The sequence below is a fragment of the Enhydra lutris genome, unplaced genomic scaffold (genome assembly GCF_002288905.1).
Source record: "Enhydra lutris kenyoni isolate GAN:26980312 unplaced genomic scaffold, ASM228890v2 scaffoldscaffold10, whole genome shotgun sequence".
NCBI lineage: Eukaryota > Metazoa > Chordata > Mammalia > Carnivora > Mustelidae > Enhydra > Enhydra lutris.
This window is the reverse complement of record NW_019154094.1, coordinates 15,171,576-15,196,352: the sequence shown is the minus strand read 5'-3', so window position 1 is coordinate 15,196,352 and position 24,777 is coordinate 15,171,576. Positions and strand designations below refer to the sequence as shown.

General features: G+C 37.4%; 1 protein-coding gene and 1 pseudogene across 8 annotated transcripts in view; both read right to left on the bottom strand.

The window, feature by feature from the left end:
• Positions 1-24,777, bottom strand: part of LOC111143859 (sarcolemma associated protein) — a 141,576-nt gene that overhangs the window by 74,644 nt on the left and 42,155 nt on the right. For 6 of the 8 annotated variants that reach the window (XM_022497822.1, XM_022497820.1, XM_022497824.1 and 3 more), the window contains exon 2: positions 7,533-7,680. In XM_022497822.1, coding sequence (XP_022353530.1) covers positions 7,533-7,680 — 148 coding nt within the window. Of the gene's footprint in view, positions 1-7,526; positions 7,681-24,777 lie in introns of all 8 variants that reach the window. The other 2 variants (XM_022497826.1, XM_022497819.1) reach the window with 1 other exon arrangement.
• Positions 2,566-6,652, bottom strand: LOC111143905 (annotated as a pseudogene).

Sequence of the window (24,777 nt, the reverse complement as noted above, 5' to 3'; positions counted from 1 at the left end):
TGTGACCCAGGAAACTCATGCCCTGTCTGAGCAGTTTGTGGATTGGGGAACAGAGGAGTAGATAGCATTAGGTTCCTAAAGCCCCCATTCCAGAAGGATCTGATAGGTTGGTTTTCTGTCTTCCTCATTTCCTTAAAAAGAAAATCTGTTAGAAGATCATCCTGTTTGTTTACCAGATATTTTACATCTATAGGGCAGGTTATTTGTACAGTGAGTTTTCTCACTGGGGTCACACCATGTGAAAAGCCAAACATCAAAATCAGCTTGTTTTGGAGAGGTTAGAGTAGAAGAGTCACTAATGTGAATGGATATGCTCAATGACATCATGTGTCTATCACCTTTTTAACAAAATCACGATTTTATACACACATACAAAAAGCCATTTTTATATATTATATATTTTTTGAAATTTCCTTTTATACATAATTTCATACAAATATATAAATGACACAGATAGTGGAAGGTTTTTAACAACTGTCTTACTAACCCCCACCCTTTTTAATTTGGCTGTCTCTTCTTTATTCTTCTCCTCTACCACACTCCAGGATGATTCACAATAATGACCTAGTTTGCACCCTTCCATGCTTTTCCCCCAAGGTCATATAATCAAATACAAACATATACATGTATGTATATATTTATAGGGATTGCTGAGACTTTTAAAAATAATGAAATTATTAATAGTAATTCTTTCCTCAACAGTATATCTTATAGAAATCCCTGCAATTGATATAAATCTATTTTATTCTTTTTAATAGCTACACAATGGGCAATTTTAAAATTATGCTTCCTTTGTTTTTTGTTCCATACACAGTGATGCAAAAAAAAAATCCTTTTATACATCCTCAAACTATTTTTGTCATTTCTAGTGTCTAATTTTATATTCTTTTTTTTTTTTTTTTTAAGATTGTATTTATTTGTCAGAGAGAGAGGGGACACAAGCAGGGGAAACGGCAGGCAGAGGGAAAAGCAGCTCCCTGCTGAGCAAGGAGCCTGAAGTGGAACTCAGTCCCAGGACCCCGGAACCACGACCTGAGTTGAAGGCAGACACTTAACCGACTGAGCCACCCAGGCATCCCAAGAGAATCTTAAGGGTCCGTGCCCAGCGTGGAGCCCGACACAGCTCTTGATCTCAGGATCCTGAGGTCATGACCTGAGTCAAAATCAAGAGTCAGACACTAAAGTGAGCCACCCAGGTGCCCCTTTTTATTCTAATTAGAATTCTTATTTTATTTAGTTTTTTCTATTCATTCTACTTATTTAGAATTTTTATTAGGAAACTCCTAAACTTCATCAAATGCCTTTTCTCTTCCTCTCTCTCTTTTTTTTCTTTCCTTTCTCTTTCTTTCTTTCATTCGTTTGTTTGTTTCCAGAGTACGGCTTTATTTTGCAGTACAGAAATATTCTGGAGCCATTTTGAGGCAGACATCATTAAAGTGGAGGCTCTGTCAAATCAATACTGCAATATAGCTTGGTCCATTGAAGAATCCACATCTAGAATACAAAAGAAGCTTCTACATTTACCTGGTTTATGACAGATTTCTTTCCCTCTGCTCTCATCAATTTTATGAGGCTAAAACACTGTACACAGGTTTCCTCCAAAATGAGTCTCACAGCCTGGAATTGGGTTAGAATTTCAGGCCCACGTAACCCCAACTTGTGGCTGTATTATATGGGTACTCATAATACTTGACAGGACACAAAATGTAAAGGTGCAGGGAAAATTGAGGGATTCTGCCCCAAATTGTGGAATATTCGATTCCTAATTTCTTTAATGTCAAGAGGACAGAAGGCACGAAAAACTGTACTGATCCAGCTCTTGAGCAGCAGAGGCACACAACTGCAAAGGCTACATTGACTAAAAGATACAAATACTGTATCAAGTGCTCTGTATCAGCGTCACAATGTTTTTTTTTTACAACTGATCCTTCACCGGGGGAGGGGGGTAGCCAGTACTGGTTAAATTGAACAGAATATGGTAACATGCCAATTCTGAATAGCCACTCCATGAAAACAAATTAATACATAATATTAAAAAGGGAAGGAATATTTAGTGGTACAGTGCTTGGCAATCTCAGCTTTGATTACAAAAGCAGGTCTTATAATATTGATTTCAAAAATATTATTTATTTATTTGAGAGAGAGTAAGCAAGAGAGAACACAAGCCAGGGGAGGGGCAGAGGGACTTCCTGCTGAACAGGGAGCCCAATGTGGGACTTGATCCCAGGACCCTGGTATCATGACCTGAACTGAAGGAAGATGCTTAACTGACTGAGCCACCCAGGTGCCCCCCTTTTATTAAAATACCACTTATTTATTTGAGAGAGAAAGTAAGTGAGAAAGACCACAAACTGGGGGAGGGGCAGAGGGAGACGGAGCAAATTCCCCACTGAGCAGGTAGCCCAATGTGGGACTTGATCCCAAGACCCTACGATCGAGTTGGTGGTATAGTGGTGAGCATAGCTGCCTTCCAAGATCCTAGGATCAATAATATTGATTTTATACAGTATACATCATTTGCCAAAAGTTAAGTTTGTCCCAATTAGATAATAAATTGTACTATTGTTAGTCTTCCCCATAGATGTCATTTTTCTTATGTTCATTTCCTCAAAGTCAAACTCAGATTCGATCATCCTCTTACAGATGACTTTAACGTCATCAAAAGTTGTTCCAAAGTGAGTTGTGGCATTGTATGTGCAGGAAATAAAGATCTGGCTTTCTGTTCCCAAGCCTTCTGGCACAAGGTCACAAATGCTAAGAAATTTCTCTTCAATCAGTTCCAAAAGCTGCAAAACTGGTCTGATTTCTTTCTCTGGTTCACTGATCTCCACAGTTGTACTAACTATGGTGATATACTTCCCTTGTCCTGCCACATTGTATACGGAGGAGATCATACAGACATAGATATCTGACTTCCAACTGTTAGTTCTGGGGAATGATGATCTGGCAGGAGTTGGCACCACTGGTGTTCTTGATGGGGTGGCTGAGGATTCGGATAACTCTAATCATCTGGCTCACTTTTTCTACCTGGTCTTTGACACAGCTGGGATCACAAATGAGCTGCCTACAGCAAGGAGCTTCTCCTGTAATTTCAGACCAATCACTTTTGGTATGATTTCACACCAATCACTCTTCCATTCTGCACAATGATTCTTCAGTTCGTTTATTGAGCATGTAGGTGCCACCATAAATAGCACTTAGCCCTGCAGATTCCAGGCTAAGTTCTCCAAGACCATGGAGAGGATAAAGGTATAGGCTTTTGCCGTATCTTGTCAGAGACTTGTTGTAAAGTTTAATCCTCTTAATGGTTTCACAACATGGTTCATCTAAATAGTCATCCATTCTTTTTATTTTTTTTTTTAAGATTTTTTATTTATTCGTTTTGAAAAAGAGCAAGCAAGAGCATGAGCAGGGTAGAGGGTCAGAAGGAAGAGAAGCAGACTCCCTGCTGAGCAGGATGCCCAACAAGAGGCTAAATCCCAGGAGCCCAGGATTATGACCTATGCCAAAGGCAGATGCTTAACCAACTGAGCCCCCCCAACCACCCACCCCAAATAGTCATCAGTTCTATAAAATGCCAGGGCATGGCCAGTAAAATCTATGATCTTATCCCAAGTCAAATTTCTTGTACACCTCCCGAACTGCAAGTCTTCTTAGGATCAATGCCTTCTAAATTTCATCAAAGCTGGCAACACACACTAGGAATTTTCTGAAGCGATGTTTTTCAGTTCCACTAAGCTAGATGCCAGGGCTTCTGTTTCAATGGAAGTAACCTTATAGATATTTCCTCCCTTACAGACAAAGCTCCCTTCAGTCACTTTGAAAACCAGAGAGCAACTGACCTCTGTATAAAGCAGCATCTTAACCAGCTGACCACTGACCATAAGGAACTTGGGAATTAAGTCAACATTCCAGTCTCTTCTCCCCATTGACGGTAGTGGTATTCCTGGTATTTTAAATCTTTTGTATAAATCTTTCAGAGGTATTAGAGATGAATTTCTCCTCCACAGTATAAATTTCTATCCATGGGAAGAACCTTCTTTCCATGTATTGACATTATACCTGACAGGATATATCCAGTCAGGCTGGTGCCCAGCAGGAGTACCTTGTACTCCTCTTCATAGCGGGGGGAGGGTGAGGCCTTAAGACCCAGGAAAGGAGAAAGCGCAGGAGCCAGAAGCTATAGGGCCAACCTCAAGAACAGGGGAAGTGCTCAGGCTGGCCTGATGGAAAAGGGAAGCCAGGGCTAGAAGTACAAGGGAGCTGGAGAGGAGGGAGGCTGGCTGCCATGCCAGATGAGAAAAGAGAAATCAAATGCTTTTTCAATACTTACTGGTTATAAAGTAACACGTTTTTCATGTAACATTTTTAGGTTGTGGATGATGTTAGTATATATCCCCAATACTGAATCATTTTTGCATTCCTAGAATAAAACCTACTTTGTTTATTCTAGCATTATTTCTGAAGTTAATTTACTAATACTTTAATCAGAATTGTTCATCTATTGTCACAAATGAAAATAGTGCTAGTTTTCTGTTTTTGAACTGTATCTTTATCAGAATTTGACATTAATGATATGCTGCTGGCTTCTCTAAAGTAGATTTTGACAGCTTTCCATCTTTATACATGTTTGAATTATTTAAATAACTGGATTTATCTGCTTTTAAAAATATGATTATATTCAGCTATGAATGCCTCTGTTTCTGGTCAATCTTTAATAGCTTCTTAGTCTCTTTTAAGGAAAACAAGTTACTCAAGTTTTCTACATCTTGGGATAATTTTGCTAAGACAACAATTTATTGTAGCTTTTTTCTTTGTCATAGATTGGCATGTACTAGTTTCTCAAAATTCTTTTAGCATATCCTGTATCTGTATTTATGTCTCCTTTCTCATTCCTTATCTTGTGTATTTTTGCTAGTATTTTTTTAACGTAATAAGGGATTTAAGGGTTGTGAATTACCTGTTTAGTGTTTGCTGGTTGGTTGGATGATTTTCAAAGAACCAGCATTTGGTTTGTTCATCCCTTCTATAGTTTTTTGCTTATTTCATTAATTTCTGCTTTTCTTTTTCTTGTTCTTTTTCTAATATCTCCTAAATGCCAAGTTTCTTCATCGTCCTTTTTCTTTAGTACAGAAGGAATTTAAGACTGTAAATTTTATTTGAGTAAAGTATTTACAGTATTTTGGTATAAAAGTCCTTTCCATATAGTTTAAAATTTCCCTTTTGATTTCTTCTTTGAACCAGAGGTTAACCTATAGTGCTATATAATTTCAGGAGGATTTTCTAAGTGATATAAAGCTTATCACAGTACTGTTTAGCAAAGGACAAAGTCTTTTTCCCTGGTATACACTTAAACAGGTAGTCCTCAGCTAGTGATAGAGCTGTATCCCAAGAGCCCAGGCATACATCAACTTTTTGAAGATAATAAATACCAAAAGAAACATTTTAAATGATGAAGAAATTTTTCTTTAATTAATTTCCTTAAAGTTGGCATAAAAGATAGTTAAATGTTCAAAGAAGCCTACAAGAATCTAACGTTTCTAAAATAATAGTGCTCTAATAATAACCCTGAATTTCAGGATTTAGTCCTCTTAGCTTCCTACAGCATGTTCTAAAGAGTGTCTCTCACAGCTGATGGGAAAGAGTGGGCAGGGGTTTGGAAAGAGCTGTGTTCTAGAACAGTCACCTCCCTGGAGATGTGCATATATGTTAGCATATTAAGGACTGTGAGAGGTCCTGTTTACTTTTGGTTAACTAAGCATTTTATAAGTGCATTTGACAACCTCATTCTTTTATTAATTAACACCTATTAATTCTCTTTGGGAAATGCAAGCCAAGAAGACATTCCTTGGAGAAAATATGTAATCAAATTCTCTGTCTTCTCTGTGGGTTATTCACAGCTGGGACTCAGTAAGTGTTTGCTGAATGACTTGGTACCAGAGATGGTGTGATGCAACAAATGCAACAGTGTCCAACATGGCTGCTCTTAGTACGGTCATACATAAGGTGAGCTCTCTTTGTACGGAATACTCAGTACTTTTTGTATCAAAATACAAACTTTCTATTTTACAACTGTAAATGGAAATCACTAAGAATATGACACTACCTGAATTCAAATACCAAAATCTAACTCCCTGAGAAGGCTATCAAAACCTGGTAAAAATAGGGGCGCCTGGGTGGCTCAGTGGGTTAAAGCCTCTGCCTTCGGCTCAGGTCATGATCTCAGGGTCCTGGGATGGAGCCCCACATCAGGCTCTCTACTCAGCAGGGAGCCTGCTTCCCCCTTCCCTCTCTGCCTGCCTCTCTGCCTACTTGTGATCTCTGTCAAATAAATAAATAAAAAATCTTTAAAAAAACAAAAAACAAAAAACCTGGTAAAAATATATTGCAGTTGCAACACCCAGTGAAAAGTATATAAACATACATGCACATGCACACACATGGTAGCAGCAGCACCACCCACCCACCCTCATCTCTATGTCCACTGTGCAAAATGTCACATACTGATGACTTAGGGCATCACCAGATCAAAGTATGTTCAGAGAAGCAAAAGGAGAAACCTGTCAACTGGTTCCATTGTCCATAAGACAGCAAAATTGCATACTTTTGATTCATATTGATTTAGTTTTATGATCCAGCCATATAATTTCATGGCCATAAAGTAGACAGTGAAGCAGGTAAAGCCAGGAAGCTTCAGAATTGTAAAATTGACAATCCACATTTATTTAGCTAAAGAGCTTCTAGTTTCAAAAACTGAGATGTGAAATCTTATATCTTGATGGGTACTATTAACTGCCTACAGAACTCTGATTTTGTTTGGGACAATGTACACACAACTGGAAGGGATAAATCATAATTGACATATGACAATCATGGAGATCCTGATCCCTTCTGCCAGGTAAGTAACTTCCTAGGCTTCTTTGTAGCCATAGATAGGTATGTATGTGGCCACTGGGACAAGAGGAGTGTAAATCTGCTGAAAGAATTCTACAAAAGACTGTGTTTTCAACATAAAAAAAGAGCCATACAAGAAGACACTTTGTCCCTGCCTTGCAGTTTTTGCTTGACGTTTGGGGCTCTTTAACCATGAGGCAACAAGCAAAAACCTACAATAAGCAAAAGCATAAGAAACCAACATGTTAAGGACAGTAAGACCCAGATTCCTGGTAACACTACTGAATCAAGTGAACAAAGTTGGACCTACCCTCCTGCATTCTTGTTAACAATAGATATCCTTAAGTTTAAGGTCCTGTTGGTTGGGTATGCTGTCAATGCAGTCAACTGCTTCCCAAACTAGCAGAGGAGTGTCCTATATTTTCATACTGTGATGAAAACTATAAATTCACTTATTAACATTTCAGAATTTAAAACTTCAGAAAACCAATAGGGAAAGTAAGAGATTTTTAGTTTTTCACTGCATATAATGCTGTATTTAAATACTTTTACAAACATGAAATGTTTTATAACATTAAACAGAATTTTTTTTTAACTTAAAAAGACAAATAATAGGAAAAATTGATCCATACCCGTACCTTTCCGTGTGTTCTCCGTTACATCTACCCCAAACTGGATAATGTCACCAGAAAGAATTTCACATGGTGGACTTTCTTCAGAGCCTCGACTCAATCTCTGGCTATTTATAAAGGTACCGTTACTACTTTTAGTGTCTTGGAGATAAAACTGCAAAACAAAAAAAAAAAGGAACAGAGATTAATACTAATCATTCCAAACCTACTTTAAGAAAAAGGGTTTCCACCTTTGCAAACTACTACAGGTGGATTTCTTCCCCTATCAATTCAAACCACTTGTTCCAGCTAAGGCTCTCCTTTAATATATAGGAAATTAGAACCTGGAAACCAAGTGATTTAAAATCCAGCTAGACAAAATGGTGCAATCACTTTTGAAAACAGTTAAAGTCCTCAAAATGTTAAACAAAAAGTTAGCATATAACCTAGGAATTCTACTCTGAGGTATATATGCAAGAGAACTGAAAACCTATGTGCTCACAAAAACTTGTACATGAACTTCATAGCAGCATTATTCGTAATAGCCCAAAAGTGAAAACAACCTGAAATGAATGTCCCTCAGCTGATAAACAGGTAAACAAAATGCAGTGTATTTGTATTATATTACATTATTTAGCAATATAAAAAGTAATGAAGTACTTACTGATTCATGCTACAACACGGATGAACTTTAAAAATAAAATAGTTGCAAAAGACCACGTATTATATAATTTCATTTATATGAAATACCCAGAATAAGCAAACCCATAGAGACAAAAAGCACATTTGTGGTTGCAAGGGGTTGAGATACCAGGGAAAGAAGGGTAAAGGGGCAGGAGACTGGTGATGGAGAGCGATGGTAGAAAATAATTGCTAATGGGAACAAGGTTTCTTTTGTGGGTGACTAAAATGTTCTAAAAACTAAATAATAGTGATGGTTACATAGCTTTGTGAATATACTAAAAACCAGTAAATTGTACATTTTAAAAAGGGAATTTAAAAAAAAAGATTTTTATTTATTTGACAGAAAGAGAGCACACGCAAGCACACAAGCAGAGGGAGGGACAAAGAGAGAAGCAGTGTGTGCCGGCTAAGCAAGGAGCCCAATCCCGGGCTGGATCCCAGAACCCAGGGATCATGACCTGAGCCAAAGGCAGAACACTTAACAGGCTGAGCCACCCAGGCACCCCAAGGGTGCATTAAGGGTGAATTTTATAGTATGTGCATTATATCTCAATAAAGCTGTTATTTTTAAGAAAACCCAGTTAGACAAAATTCTACCTTTCCATCTCATTCTTTGTAATCTTGTTCCTAGGATATCTGAGTTAAAACAAAGAAAGTGTTTTATTCCACAGGCGAGGACAATTGGTTTTAGGTAACACCTATAATTAATAGCTACCAGCTAACTAATATACTTGGTATTAGGAATGACCTATCTTCAGCAAATTCTTTGTAATAAAGCAGATTGGAGACATTAGGAACTAAAATACTGGAATCAGCTATGAAGCTACTGTTTCCTGGCCTCCTAAACCTGCCTTTCAACACTTGGGTAACTTCCCTCTTTAAAAAGAGAAGGAGTGGGGCGCCTGGGTGGCTCAGTGGGTTAAAGCCTCTGCTTTCGGCTCAGGTCATGATCCCAGGGTCCTGGGATCGAGCCCCACATCGGGATCTCTGCTCAGTGGGGAGCCGCTTCCCCCTCTCTCTCTGTCTGCCTCTCTGCCTACTTGTGATCTGTCTCTCTGTCAAATAAATAAATAAAATCTTTAAAAATAATAATAATAAAAAAATAAAATAAAATAAAAAGAGAAGGAGTAGAAAGAGGCATAGAAAACCTACTTATATATCACCTACCTATTCTAAAAGAAGTCAGGAACAGTTGGGATCATGCACAACAGACTTACTAGGAGGAAAACAACCAATAAAAAATGATGTACCTTTCTTTTTGCATTTTTCTACACTCTCCAGCCCTACTTATTCTAGCAACAGATTTTCACTGAATTCCTTCCTAAGGAAGAATGTAAAGAAGAAAACTAATATTTATTAAAATATATGTTATACCACCAGACCCTCATTTAATCTTAACATTAAAGCTATGATACAGATATTATTTCCATTTGTAAATGAGGAAAATGAGGCACAGGCAGATATCTGCCAAAGGTCACAGAGCTAAGAGCAAGGATTCATATAATAGAATTGAAAGGGCCATTATTCCCCGATTACTTCACACTGACCTTTATGTTTCATTTATCCTTCACTCCTCCCACAAACTCTTTTCCAAAATGAAACAGAGCGAAAGAATATACATCTTGAAGAAAATAGGAAAATGACATTTCTTTTCATTAATTCCTAGATGACAATTTAAAGGCCACCAGGCTGTCCATAAATGACTTATTCTCTGTTTGTAATTCAGAAGAAACCAACTGTTACTTTCACTAGCAGTTTATATAATTACAGACCATTAATGATGAAAATTGTGTTGATATTTTACAAGTCCATTTGAAATTTATAGGTCTTACCATTTCACACCAAGAAGGAGAAGCACAGGTAATAAATACACTCAAGTAGAAACACTTACTCTCACAATTTTTTCCTACCCTGGGACCTACTGTTATACTGTATAGGGGAATTTGGTTTTTATTTCTTAATGAACATATTCATGGGAAATGTGGCAATATCTGGATTCTGGCTTGGTCATTTGTAGTACTATATGCCTTCACAAGCCAAATAAAGGGGTTATACTAGATTTACAGTGTTTTTCCAACTTCACGTTCTATCTAATCCTTAGTGAGTTACGAAGTCATTTCGTAGTCTGTGGCTAACATTTTGATTTTAAACTTTAAAAAGAATAGAACATAAATAAGACTAGGGATGCCTGGGTGGCTCAGTGGGTTAAGCCTCTGCCTTTGGCTCAGGTCATGATCCCAGGTCCTGGGATCAAGTCTGGCATTGGGCTCCCTGCTCAGGGGGAGCCTGCTTCTCCCTCTGCCAATCCCCCAGCTTGTGTGCTCTCGCTTTCTCTCTGATAAATAAATAAATAAAATCTTTAAAAAAATAAGAATATATGAAATGAGTTTCAGTATTGTTAGCAAACTCTGGAAAACAAAAAGGTGTGTATGTATGTGTGTATGTGTTTCAACACCTCTTACATAGCTCTTACGTAACCACAAATTTTCAAATTAAAAAAATTCAAAGTCCACATTAACCCATGTTGTTTTCATTCTGACACATCTGTATCACTGTCCAAAGCATGGCCTCCATTTAGCGTGAACCTATCATTTATGGTACTTGCTCACCCTTTCTCTACTCTCAACATGCTAATGGCTTCCAAACACCTTAGAATAAAACCTAAAGTTCTCATCATTATAGCCTATAAGGCCCTATATGATCTTGCTTTTGATTCCCTCTGCAAATTCATTAATTTCCACTACCTTCTACCTTCATTTCTCTCAGCCACACTAACCTCTTCTCATGCGCCTGAGCCTCTGCACTTGTGTATAGCTGGACCACACTAGTCCTCTTCTCTGCAAAACTATTTTCATTGATATGATTTGACTTTCTGTCCATGGCTGTCTTGAAAGATATTAAAAGTCATGTTTCTGCATCTTCTATGAAACAGTCTGCTATTACTCAGTCTAAACTGTACAGAAGCTAGTCTATGTACAGGTTAGGTCCCTGAAGGTATAAAGAAGTCAATTTGTTTGCAAGGGACTGTGCTTACAGTCACTGGATGCATTTCCCATAAGTAGATATGTTAGCTGGTCCTTCATCACTTTTAAATCAGAAATATTTTTCTCCTCTATGATGATAAATCTTCTTCTATGAGGCTGCTACTGCTGCTGCTGCTTCTTTTCCTTAAAAGAGTTTTGGCTACTCTAAAATTTCTTTTCAAATATTGTTGAAGTTTTTTGTTTGTTGTTTTTTTTTGGGGGGGGAGATTTTATTTATTTGACAGAGAGAGAGAGAGAGAGAGAGAGAGAGAGAGAACACACAAAGGAGGAGTGGGAGAGAAAGAAGCAGGCTGAGCAGGCAGCCTGATGCAGGGCTCCATCCCAGGACCCTGGCATCATGACCTGAGCTGAAGCCAGATGCTTAACAACTGAGCCTACCCAGGAGCCCCTCTTGTTGAAGTTTTAACTATCTTTATTTACTAGTAGAATAAGGAATGGCCAAGTAGCTCTAGTGCTTGCACTGGCCAACAGGCATTCACTTTAAGCAGGTCTTTAAGTAGCCCTGAATTTATAAAACCCTCTGTAACTTGTGACCAAAGCTCAATTTACACTGTTTTCAGACTTAATCTCTGATTAACCCCTTGTTTTTCCCTAAATAAATGTTAAGCTCCCAGAAATCTGACTCTGATGGTTGTCCTTGAACTAAAAGGTTCTCCCTGCCCCATCACTTTCCCCATCTCTTGTTGATTCTGATTACCTTCAATGACACAGGCACTACGCTCCACATGTTACATAATTTGCTCTTTGGCCTTCAGAAAGTTCTTGTTGTTCATTCCATAAACAAATATATTTTGCATTACTTTCAACTTTGCTAAAATCTATAAATACTTTCATTTCCACTATAATGATAGACTTTAAAAATATATATATTTTATTTATTTGACAGAAATCACAAGCAGACAGAGAGGCAGGCAGAGAGAGAGGAGGAAGCAGGCTCCCTGCAGAGCAGAGAGCCCGATGCAGGGCTCGAAACCAGGACCTGGGACCATGACCCGAGCCGAAGGCAGAGGCTTTAACCCACTGAGCCACTCAGGCACCCCGAAAAACTGTTTTCTTCTAACCTTTTCCACACTCATAGGTTTTGCAATATCCAAACACATTTGAACTAAAACTTCAGAACAAAGCACTATATAGTTGACATTCCATAGCCCAGGGGCCAGAAACTCTAAGCCCACACAGGGGAGTTTTAAAAATGTGAACACAGAATGGATTATGGCTTCTAGATGGCAGATGCTACATCACAGAGTTTTAATCTGCCTGAATTACCACCTAAAATCAAACAGACTGACTAAAATAGCAAAATCAAAATCCCACAGATAGTATTTATAACAAAAGCGGGTTACAAGGTATCCACATGAACCTCAAAATAAAAGCGAGTGAAGAAAACATCAACAGCCACCAGACATACATGAAACCAGCACCTGAACAGGAGGGTATGTAGGGAAGCAATGGCGCATTTTAGGGTCTTGAAGAGAACATCAAAATAGTCATTAGGTATTCACTGGACAGTGTGATGGCCAATTTGAGAGGAGTAGTTGAAAACGGAAAAGGTTTAGCTCAATCCATGAACAAGTGAGCATGAGTTAAGTTCTGAAAAAGACTGGAGCAGTCTGAGTCATAGAAATTCTTAAACTCAATCTACCAGCAAAAACTGCCTTCCAAGATAGGGCTACACAGTGAGGGAAGTTGCTGGATGTGGAACCAAAACTGATCAAGGCAGGGACAACAGAGACAAAGAAAAGATCCAGATAAAAATGGAGAAGGGAAAAGGAAATCATCATATTTTTGAATATTTTACAAAAACAACAGGAGAGGGAGCTCTGTGACATTAGCAAAGTTCTCCTGAACTATGACCCTCTTCTAAAAGTTCAGGGAAACAAATTTCACATAAAAATGAGTAACAAAAAAAAATATCAAAGTCCCATCCCATACAGTTATTTTAAGGAAAATGAGACTGAAGAACAGAATAACATCCTACAGATAATGAATGGCAGACCTTGACAGGAGATCAAAATTATAACATACTATTTCAAAACAAGCTTAGAGATATTTAGAAAATAATTCAAGACATGAAAAAGAAATATAAATCACAATTACAAAACTCCAGAAAATATGAAAGAACTCAAAAGGAAAGAAAAAGAATCATTTCAGAAATGAACACAAAATTAGGACACAAGTGACTGTAACAATCCATTAAGATAAATAAAAGGTGAAAAGGAACACATTTTTAAAAATTAAAAAGAAATGAAGTGACATCAGCAAAATGGCTGAGTAGGCAGCTCTAAGCTCCCACTCCCCCACCTCAAAAACATTGAAAAACAAGTAGAAACTGTCAGAACCAACTTTGTTAGAATAATTAGAACTTTGGAAAATAGTCTTACAGCAACCAATTGAACACTGAATCAGGAAAAACGCATTTTAAAACGGTAGGACATCTTTGTGGCATTATTTACTCTTATTCCATTCCCTTCCCCACAACAAAAGAAGTCTTGAAGACATTAGCCTACATTCCTAGTGTGAGATCCTGGTACCTGGTTCCAGAGAGAGCAGAGTAGGCCTAAGTCACAAATTATCTTGTCTAACTGTCCTAACTTGTCTGGGGCTACCTAACAGACTGACCTTTACCTCTGTTCAGCCTAATTTGAAATTCACCCAAGCTGGAAAAGCAGAGACTGGCTGAAAAAGTGGAATTTATTCCAAGTGGTTCAACATAAGAAAGTCAGTGTATCATACTACATTAATAGAAAGAAAAACAAAACCTCACATGATCATTTCAAGTGATGCAGCAAAGGCACATGAAAAAACCAACACCCTTTTATGATAACAATAACAACAACAAAAAACACTCAGCCAGGATTAGAAAGGAGCTTCCACCATAATAAAGGAAACCCCACAGCTAACCTAATACTCAATGCTGAAAGAGTAAAAGCTTTCTTCCTAAGATCAGGAACATGAAAAGGAAGCCTGCTTTCACCACTGCTATGCAATGCTATACTGGAAGTTCTATGAAAAAGAAACAAAAGGCATCCAAATTGGAAAGGAGGAAGTAAAGTATATGTATTCACAGATGACATGATTCTATATATGGAAAAATCCCAAAGAACCCACAAGAAAGCTACTAGAATTAATAAATACAGCAAAGCTGCAGCTTAAAAGACAAACACACACAAACCAGTTATGATTCTACACATCAGCAATGAACAATCCAGGAAGAAAGTTAAGATAGCAATTCCATTTATAAGAACACCTAAATAAAACACGTAGGAGGGACACCTGGGTGGCTCAGTCAGTTAAGCGTCTGCCTTTGGCTCACGTCATGATCCCAGGGTGCTGGGATCAAGTCCTGTATCAAACTCCTTGCTCAGTGGGGAGCCTGCATCTCCCACTGCCTGCCACTCCCACTACTTATGTTCTCTCTCTCTCTCTCTCTGACAAATAAATAAATAAAATCTTAAAATTTTTTTTTAAAAGCACCTAGGAATAAATTTAACTAAAGAAGTAAGAGACTTACACATTGAGAACTATAAAATATTAAAGAAATACAAAGACATCCCATGTTCATGGACTGAAAGACAATATTGTTAAGGTGTCAATATTCACCAGTGATCTACAGGTTTAATGCAACCCCTATTAAAATTCAAGTCAGCCTTGGGCGCCTGGGTGGCTCAGTTGTCAAAGGGCTGCCTTCAGCTCAGGTCATGATCCCAGGATGGTGGGACTGAAGTCCACATCAGGCTCCCTGCTTGGTGGGAAGCCTGCTTCTCTCTCTCCCACTCCCCCTGCTTGTGTTCCCTCTCTCGCTGTGTCTCTCTCTGTCAAATAAATAAATAAAATCTTAAAAAAAACCTCAAATCAGCTTTTTGCAGAAATGAAAAAGTCAACCCTCAAATTCGTATGGAATCACAAGGGACCCTGAATAGGCAAAACAATCTTGAAAGAACAAAGTTGGAGGATCCACATGTTCTGAATTCAAAACTTACTACAAAACTACTGTAATCAAAGAAGTGTCGTACAGGCAAAAGTATAGACATATTTAAGTAAAAGCAAAATTAGGAGTCCAGAAAAAAAACTGTACATCTACATCCAACTGAATATCAACAAAGGTGCCAAAACCATCCAATGGAAAAAGTATAGTCTTTAAACGGACCTGGGACAACTGGATAACCACATATGCAAAAAAAAAAAAAAAAAAAAAAAAAGTTACTTTATCCCATATACAAAAACTAACTCAAAATGGATCAAAGACTTAAATATAAGAGCTAAAACCATTAAATTCTCTTCATCCTTTATTTCTTCAAAAAATTTTTCATGTTCCATTCTCTCCCTCTCTTTGCCTTCTGGTATTTTCATAATGTGCATGTTGGTACACTTCATGATGTACTTTAGGTACTGTTTATTTTTCTTCATCTTTTTCTTCTTCTTCTCAGGGTATTTCAACAGCCCTATCTTCAAGTTTTTTGATTCTTTCCTTTGCCTGCTCAAATATGCCACCAAACCTTCCACTGATTTTTATTTTAGCTCTTGTACTTTTTCTAATTTTTATCTCTCTATTGATATTCCCCACTTTTTTACACACTGTTTCCCTAAATTCCTTTATTTCTTTGTCCGTGTCTTCCTTCAGCACTCTGCGCATATTTAAAGTAGTTAAACTTTTTGTCTAATAAGTCCATTGTCTGAGCTTCCTCAGAGATTTCTTTTTTCTCTTGTGAATGGGCCATAATTTATATTTCTCCATATGTTTTGTAATTTTTGTTGAAAATTGGACATCTTGAATATTGTAATGTGGTAACTCTAGAAATTAGGTTCTCTCCTCTTTCTAGGGATTGCTATTAATTTGATGAAGGTTACAGCTATCTGTTTAGTGACTTCCAAACTTTTTTTGGTGGGGGCGGGGGGGGTAGTGCAAAGTCTATATTCCTTGTTGTGTGTTGTCATGGCAGTCTCTGTTCTGTTATTTCTGTGGTCAGCCGGAGTCCTGACAGAGATTTCCTTAAATGCCAAAATTCAATCAGAAAAAAGGCTGTTTTGTCTCTTTAAATTCCCTTGGTAGATGTCAGAGAAACCACTTTAGCCAGTGGGGTTTGGAACAATGGCCAGTCTCTGTGCTGGCCCCTCAGTAATCAAAAGCAGCAGTCAAAATATATAACCACAATTTCTGAAGGACAAGGAAGTCACATCAGGAACCAGGGTCACCCTACCACCAGCTGCCTGCCACAAGGCTGGGGGATAGAAAATGGTAGTGAAACACCAAAATTGTGCAAAACACCAAAATTCTCAGAAATATACCAGCCTCTTTCTTCATTAAGTACTCCACTGGATGCTGCAAGTGCTTGACTGGACTGAAAAATTCTAAAATAATTGCTTTGGACAGTTCATGCTCGCTTAATAGCTGTCTTGGTGAAAGAACCAATTTTTGGAGCTCCCTTCTCTGCCATTTTCCATGACATCATTCCCATTAGCTCTACTTCAATCTACAGATCTGTTCTAGGGCCAAGTCAAACAATCCCTAATCAATTTATTGATTATAATAGCTACAATTTATTGACTGTCTGCTATGTGCAGGTACTTCTGATCCTCACAACAATTCTACCAAGTAGATATTACCATTTCCATTTTATAGACTAAGAAACTGAGGCTCAGGTATATTGAGTAGCTTGCCATGGTCTCACAGCTATTGCGGATTTGACATTCTTATGTCTTTAAAATCTTCATGCTGTCTTCCTCCTTTCCTACTTAAACACTCTCTGGTCTTTGAGTACAAACTTATGAAATACCACTTTGTTTATGAAGTTTTCCTGAAGCAATTAGAATAAGAATTTATTATTATTATTTATTATTTCATAATTATTATAAATTTCAACTCCACCATTAAGGCAAATCACTTACTTGGCACCTGTCTTGGAGAGAATGCACACCCATAAAATCAAATTAGAACACCTCTACATTGAGAATAAGTTAGCAGAATATGAATTCAGTACCCAAATCCTGAGAGGCTGCTGAAAAGAACAGTTAGGCACAGTTAGTTGCTAAGAAGGCACTTATAAGTAAGGGTGGTGATCTAAAAGAAAGGCAAGGAAAATGAGGAGGTGGAGGAGGAACAGGTATTGCAGTACATTTATATATAGTTAATGCCCAGCCCCAGAGTGTAAGAAAAACCAAACAACGGAAGAAGTGGGGAAATATAAGATAAAGTGAAGCTGTAAAAGAGGGCCTTCCATACGTACTAAAGAGTTGAGGTTTCTTAAGAGAAGCCACTCTAAAGGATTTGATGCAAATATTGTTTTAGGAAGATTATTCTAACAGCTCTGATAACCTAGCAGCTGTGTGTAGGATGATCTGCAGTGGGAGTAACTAGAAATAGGGAGATCCATGGCACATATTTTTTGTCACCAATAATTTAGTTATTTCTTAGAATACATCATGTATGTTTTATATGAATTTGTTTGTTTCTGTATTTTATATATTTTTTGTTTATATAACCTTTTTGGCTTCCTAATTAGCAAAGAACCACATGTTTCAGAGGCTGAAATTTTTAAGTTGTGCCACTGAAGGGGAAAATAAAAAGTTTTATTTATATGTTTTATTTATATGCTATAGGAAAACATATAGGAAAGGGGCAAATGTTCTCCAACAAAATGAAATCTCACATGTAAATCAGAATGAACTTGTCCACCCAAAGGTCTTGCAATGTTATGAATCTGCCAAGACTTTTTCCATCTTCAAATGATATTCCAGACACACTCATTGTACAATTTCTTACAGAGACAGCTCACAAAAGAGAAAAAGGAGAAAGAAAAAAATATTTCTATCTCTCTACATAGGAACAGAGATAAGACTATGAAGAATAAACATAGAGAAGGTAGGAAGGAAAAAATTTTTTAAAATTAAATGAGAACATTATAAAACATACAAAACGAAGCTAGAATGACTACACCCTTAAATATGCAAATTGTGACAATCCTTCACTGAGAATTCAGGACAAAGCAAATTAGATTTCTGAAGCTCAGCAAGATACAAAATAAATATATCATCATATTAGTTCTGAGAGGTGAGGCTATTGAAAGCCTACACCAAATTCTAATCCAAAGGAGATTAACCTATTTCCCGAATCCTAAAACTGATAGGTTAACAAGCAAATCCTGATTATTTTCTCCTCTCATGGTTTGTTAATCCCATCAAGATGCATTCAACTTTAAGGCCCCTACTTAAGGTTACTGATATTAAAGAACAGATACTGACGCCAAACTCAATTTTTTAGACTGGAAGAAGCCTCCAATTACTTCAAAGAGTATCAAATTTTTTATTTCAATGTTTAAATAAGTGGGTATTGGGGCATCTGGGTGGTGCCGTTGGTTAAGCATTAACTCTTGCTTTCACCTCAGGTTATGGTCTCAGGGTCATGAGACTGAGCCCCACATTGGGCTCCACTGAGCACAGAGTCTGCGTGTCCCTCTCCCTCTGCCCTTCCCTCATGCCAGCTCTCTCTCTCTCGCTAAAATAAATAAATAAAATCTTTAAAAATATATAAAAGTAGGTATTTATAAAAATTACCACGGGGGTGCCTGGGTGGCTCAGTCAGGCTAGCATCTGCCTTTAGTTCAGGTCCTGATCCCAGGGTCCTGAGATCAAGCCCCACATCCTCCAGTTCCCTGCTCAGTGGGGAGTCTGCTTTTCCCTTACCCTCTGCCCCTCCCCCAACTCCTGCTCACGCTCTCTCTCCTTCTCTCAAATAAATAAAATCTTAAAAAAAAACAACAACAACATGTATTTTAGCATAGTAGAGATAGAACAATGGGATACTGTGATATTTTAAATATACAATACTCTGACTATACTTTTTAGGTCATTATTTTCCTCAAAAATGTTACTTTAAACCATCCTGAGATCAGCTGAAACAACAAAATAATTGCACTCCCACTCTATCTCTAATAGTTAAAAACCTCCTCATAGAATAACAGCCACAAAAGTAAACCACTCTGATCACATTTGTGGGAAATAATGAACAAGGTCACTAGATTTAAAAGATGGAGGCTTACATTATTTAATAATGCACACAACAGGCTCAGTCTAAGGACAGCTGACATAATTTATATAGTCACTAAGAGGTTGGGGAGAGGAAGAAACTAAAAAAAGGTTTCCATTAAAGACTGGCAAAACTGGCAAAATACAGGAATCTAGATCTTACTTAGAAATTTAAAAAAAAAAAGAAATTTTTAAAAAACTGCCCACATAAAACACTTTATTTGGCAAACAAATTCAATGGAAATGTTAAAAGATAAAATAGCACATCTACTCCCCAAAAGAACATTCATAGCTTTTTATTTAGATTTTTATTTTATTTAAAGATTTTATTTATTTATTTGTCAGACAGAGAGAGCGCACAAGCAGGGGGAGCAGCAGGCAGAGGGAGAAGCAGGTTCCCTGTTGAGCAGGGAACCAGATGCAGGACTCCATCCCAGGACCCTGGGATCATGACCTGACCAGAAGGCTGATGCCTAACTGAGTGAGCCACCCAGGCACCCCCATTTATAGCTTTTTAAAATGCTTAATAAGGTAATGAACATACCACGATGGCTTTTTCCATCCTTTAGGCACAACCACTCAGACTGGCATATAATTTTTTAAAGATTTGATTTTTAAGTAATCTCTACACCCAACATGGGTTCAAACTCAAAACCCCAAGATCAAAAGTCACATGCTCTTCCAACTGAGCAGGTGCCTCGGCATAGAATTATATGTTTAGAACACCTTGGTCTTTAATCATGTCTCTTCGTTCTTTTTAAAGATTGTATTTATTTAAGACAGCGCAGAGAGGGAGACAGGGAGGGAGTGCTTGTAAGTGTGAAGTTTATTTTGAAAAGGATCATTGATTTCTTCCACTACCATGAAAGGTAACATGTTTATATTTAGAATTCAGCTATATAGAAATTTCAACTACAGAGCAAGGCCAAACAAAGGAGAGTTCACTGTTCAATAGTATCAAAAGAATACCACATAATATAAAATAATCACAAGTTTTTGAGTGCTTACAATGTGCTTGGATAAACTACTTTCCACGCATTCTTTCACTTAATCTTTACAACAATCTTAAGACACGTTTTATTATTCCGATAGTACAGAATAAATAGAACTTCACACTGATGCTAGAGTTTTTTCCTAAAACGCAAACCTGATCCCTGTTTACAAAAGGGCTGCTGAACCTCTACTGTCTTCAAAATCAAATCCAAGAGCTGTGATAAGTTCAAAAAAGACATCAATCACTCTAATCTGAACTTCCACTCTCCCTAAAAGTATCAACCATTCCAGGGGCACCTGGCTGGCTTAGTTGGTAGAGCATGTGACTTTGATCTAAGAGTAATGAGTTCAAGCCCCACATTGGATGTGGAGCCTGCTTTAAAAAACAACAACAACAACAACAAAACTGTTACCCATTCCAGCCTTGCTTACTACTAGCAATTCCCCACCCAAGCCCCAAGCCTCCGTGTGTTTGCTTATGCTGTTCTTGGACCTCAAGAGCCCTTGCTTCCACCCACTCACACTCTTCACTTGTTAAAAGCCTCCTTTTCTTTCTGAAAACCAGTTTAAACACTTTAACAAATAAGATTTCTCTCCCAGATAACATTTCTCACTAAATAAACACCTAGAGACTCAAGGCTTTTTTCTAAGTTAAGCAGCTAACTCCCAAAACTTCATGTCCAAATCACACTTGGAATAACACCATTATCCCATCTTTTCTAATCTATAACATTCATTGCCTTTCAGAAAGCTCCCACAGGCAAAAGTCACAAATGGTTTTTTAAAATATAGAACAAATACATTAAATAATTCATACTCTACATGGAGGCTAAAAAGTTTTGATTTTACACAGGACAGGCCAAACTATTACATCCAAATAACAACACGCTATATAAAAGAGAGCATACATTAAACGGTTGAATTCCACCTCTATCACCTAACTTACTGTGTGACCTTGAGTATTACTTAGTGTTACTTAACCTTTCTGAGCCACCCTTTAGTTATAAAAAGGCACTTATAAAAAATCCTTATTTATAAATTGAGGATAATATAAGTACCTAGCTCAGAGTGTTTGCTGTAAAGGTTAAATTATGCTAAGCATGTAAAGCACTAGGCACAGTACTTTTACATACTAAATGAATGGAAGGAAAAAAATATATATCTATAAAACATTCTCAACCAGCCAGATCAGTTCTGATAATTATAGTTTAATATACAACATTAAATAATATTTAAGCTATAAAAAATAAATAAATGGCAACTATTACGATTTAATTCACAGAATATGCATAAATATGTAGTCATTTTGACTTTCTTTAGTCAAAGGAACTGATACAAGACTTTCCTTTATTGATTAAAGTTCTTAAAAATAAAGTTGTTTGGGGCGCCTGGGTGGCTCAGTGGGGTAAAGCCTCTGCCTTCGGCTCAGGTCATGATCCCGTTGGGCTCTCTGCTCAGCAGGGAGCCTGCTTCCCTTCCTCTCTCTCTGCCTGCCTCTCTGCCTGCTTGTGATTTCTATCTGTCAAATAAATAAATAAAATCTTCAAAAAAAAATAAAATAAAGTTCTTTGCCAATTAACCAAATAGTAAACAGCTGATAGAGATATAAATAGATCAGTAACAGCTGAACTCTAACACATACAGGTGTTAAAAATAGAATGTCACTGCCTCGTTACATGTGAATATTACCATAAATAACCACAACCTGTGCACAGAAGGAAAGCAGCTAAACCTTTGTCTCACAGCACAAGGTAAAAACATTTTATGAAAAATGCAAAACATATATCACAATATGGATCAGGGAATTTCCTAATCAAAGTTAAATCTAAAGGAAATTACTACTCTCAGGTATACATAAATACACGTAGAAAATATTACATACATTGGCAATCTACATATAGTTCAATTAATATTGTGAACCAACTTATGAATAAATCAGTTCCATTTCTAAACAAGAGCCCTACTAACTCCTGGCCCTGAGTAACAGGGCTGGAAACACAGTCAAGTCATAGAGTAATGCAAATAGAAGGCTGTAATTCACTCATTTCAAAACTCAAAATGCCACCTGGATACTATTTAAACTACCAGGGCAGAGAAAGAGGTCTCCCCATTACACCTTTCTATCCTATTTTAATTTTCTGTTTAAAAAGAGAGAGGGGAGGTGTCTCAGTCAGTTGAGAGTCTGACTCCTGATCTCAGGGTCATGGGATTGAGCCCCACATTCGGCTCTACACTCAGTCGGGAGCCTGCTTGGGAGTCTCTCTCTCTCCCTCTCGCTCTGCCCCTCTCCCTGGCATCCCCACCCCACTGCCTCACATTCTCGCTCTCAAATAAATAAAAATCTCTTTAAAAAATAAAATAGAGAGAGAGAGAGAGAGAGAAACATGTATAGGAAGGGGTAAATAAGCATCTAACTCCAAAACTCTCAAAGACCTAAAAAGCTCAGGAAGATGGGGAATTAACAGAGTGGTCAAGATCGGTTTGACAAAAATTAAAACTAGTCTTTTGTTTGGCTCTGGCAAGAATGTGGAGAAACAGTCTCACATACTGGGCATGAGAATATAAACTGCTACAACCTTTTTGGAAAATGATTTAGCAATACCTATGAGGATTTTTAATGCTTATACTCAATTCTACATCCAGAAATCTAACCTACAGAAACAATGAAATATTCACACACACACTTACAATGGCAAATGCATAAGCATGTTCACTAAGCAAGGTTAATAGAAATTAAAAACTGGAAACAGCTAAAGCCTAACCAAACTACATTATGCTGATCTGATAAAATATCAGCCATCACAATCACAATATCACAATCATCAAAAAATGAGGTAGAGTTACTGGTACTGAAATTAAAATATATCATGATATATACAGTGATCCCTTTTTAGAAAAATGATATATACTTTCACAAAAATAATTATATACACTATATAGATACATTCTAATGGTAACATACCATTAGAAAACAAAAATCTAAAAGAATGTATATAAAATGTTCACAGTGCTTATTTCCACAAAAAGAAATCCTAAATACTTAAACTTTAAAATTAAGAAAGATATAAAATTTTATTAAATTAGCCTAGCAAATTTTCAATTCCACATTATAGTCACTTAGTGGAAGAGAGTGAAAGGAAGATGAAAAGGAAAAAAAAAAAAAAAAACCCAGGATACACACTTAACTACACAAGACAAAAACATACAAAAAGAGAATCTGCCAGAAAGAAAACAATCAAGGGAGATCAAAGGGAACGAAGTTCAGTAAATTCAAAAGGGAATTCAAAAGGGTTAGTAAACTAGTCATCATCTTGCACATGTGAAGAAGAGATGTCGGAGGTAAAATCACTGACTTCTGAACTGTACTTAAGAGTTTTTGCAGCTTACTTCCTTTTTGTTCTTTCATATTAAAGGATTCAGTTCTGAATGGAATAGCTTTAGCAACCCACCAGAATTCTTCACCTGGGGTAATTCAAACTAAGAGACCTGGTAAAACCACGGTCTTCAGAATTCCTACCCTTAAAATAAAAGTGTTGCAAAACTGAAAAACATAACATTAACCTTTTATACAATACAGCACATACGTGAAATGCAATTTGTAGAGCATAAGATTTCCTAACAGATTGGGTATACAATATGAAAGGGGTCAAGGGCAATACCAAAGTTTTGGTTTTTTGTTTGTTTGTTTTATAAACATACATTTTTATCCCCAGGGGTACAGGTCTGTGAATCGCCAGGTTTACACACTTCACAGCACTCACCATAGCACATACCCTCCCCAATGTCCATAACCCCACCCCCCCAACCCCCCTCCCCCCATCAACCCTCAGTTTGTTTTGTGAGATTAAGAGTCACTTATATTACCAAAGTTTTTAACCCAAGCAATTTATGAGGATGCAGTTGCCTCTATAAAAGCCTGAAAGGCTGAAGGTGAGACGTTTTGTTTTTTGTTTCTTGTTTTGTTTTTTAATGAGGTTGAAGGAGGGGTTAGGACTTCGACTTTGGACATATTAAATTTGAGGTATCTGTTAGACATCAGGTGGAAATGTCAAAAAAACAGTTGGATATGAGCTTATAATTTGGGTAAGAAGTCTGGGCTTGAGATAAAAATTTGACTGTCATCAGCAAATACAAAGAATATAAAGTCAAGAGACAGGATGAGGGGCGCCTGGGTGGCTCAGTGGGTTAAGGCCTCTGCCTTTGGCTCAGGTCATGATCTCAGGGTCCTGGGATCGAGCCCCACTTCGGGTTCTCTGCTCAGTGGGGAGCCTGGCCTGCTTCCTCCTCTCTCTCTCTCTCTCTGCCTGCTTCTCTGCTTACTTGTATCTCTCTCTGTCAAATAAATAAATAAAATCTTTAATTAAAAAAAAAAAGAGAGAGACACAGGATGATATCACCAAGACAGCAAGAAGACAGACAAGAAGACCAATGACAGAGCTTTGGAGTAATCCAAAATTTACAGGTCAGAGAGAAAAAGACCAAGCAAAAGAAATTTAAAAGTTGGCCAGTGAAATATGAGAAGAACCAAG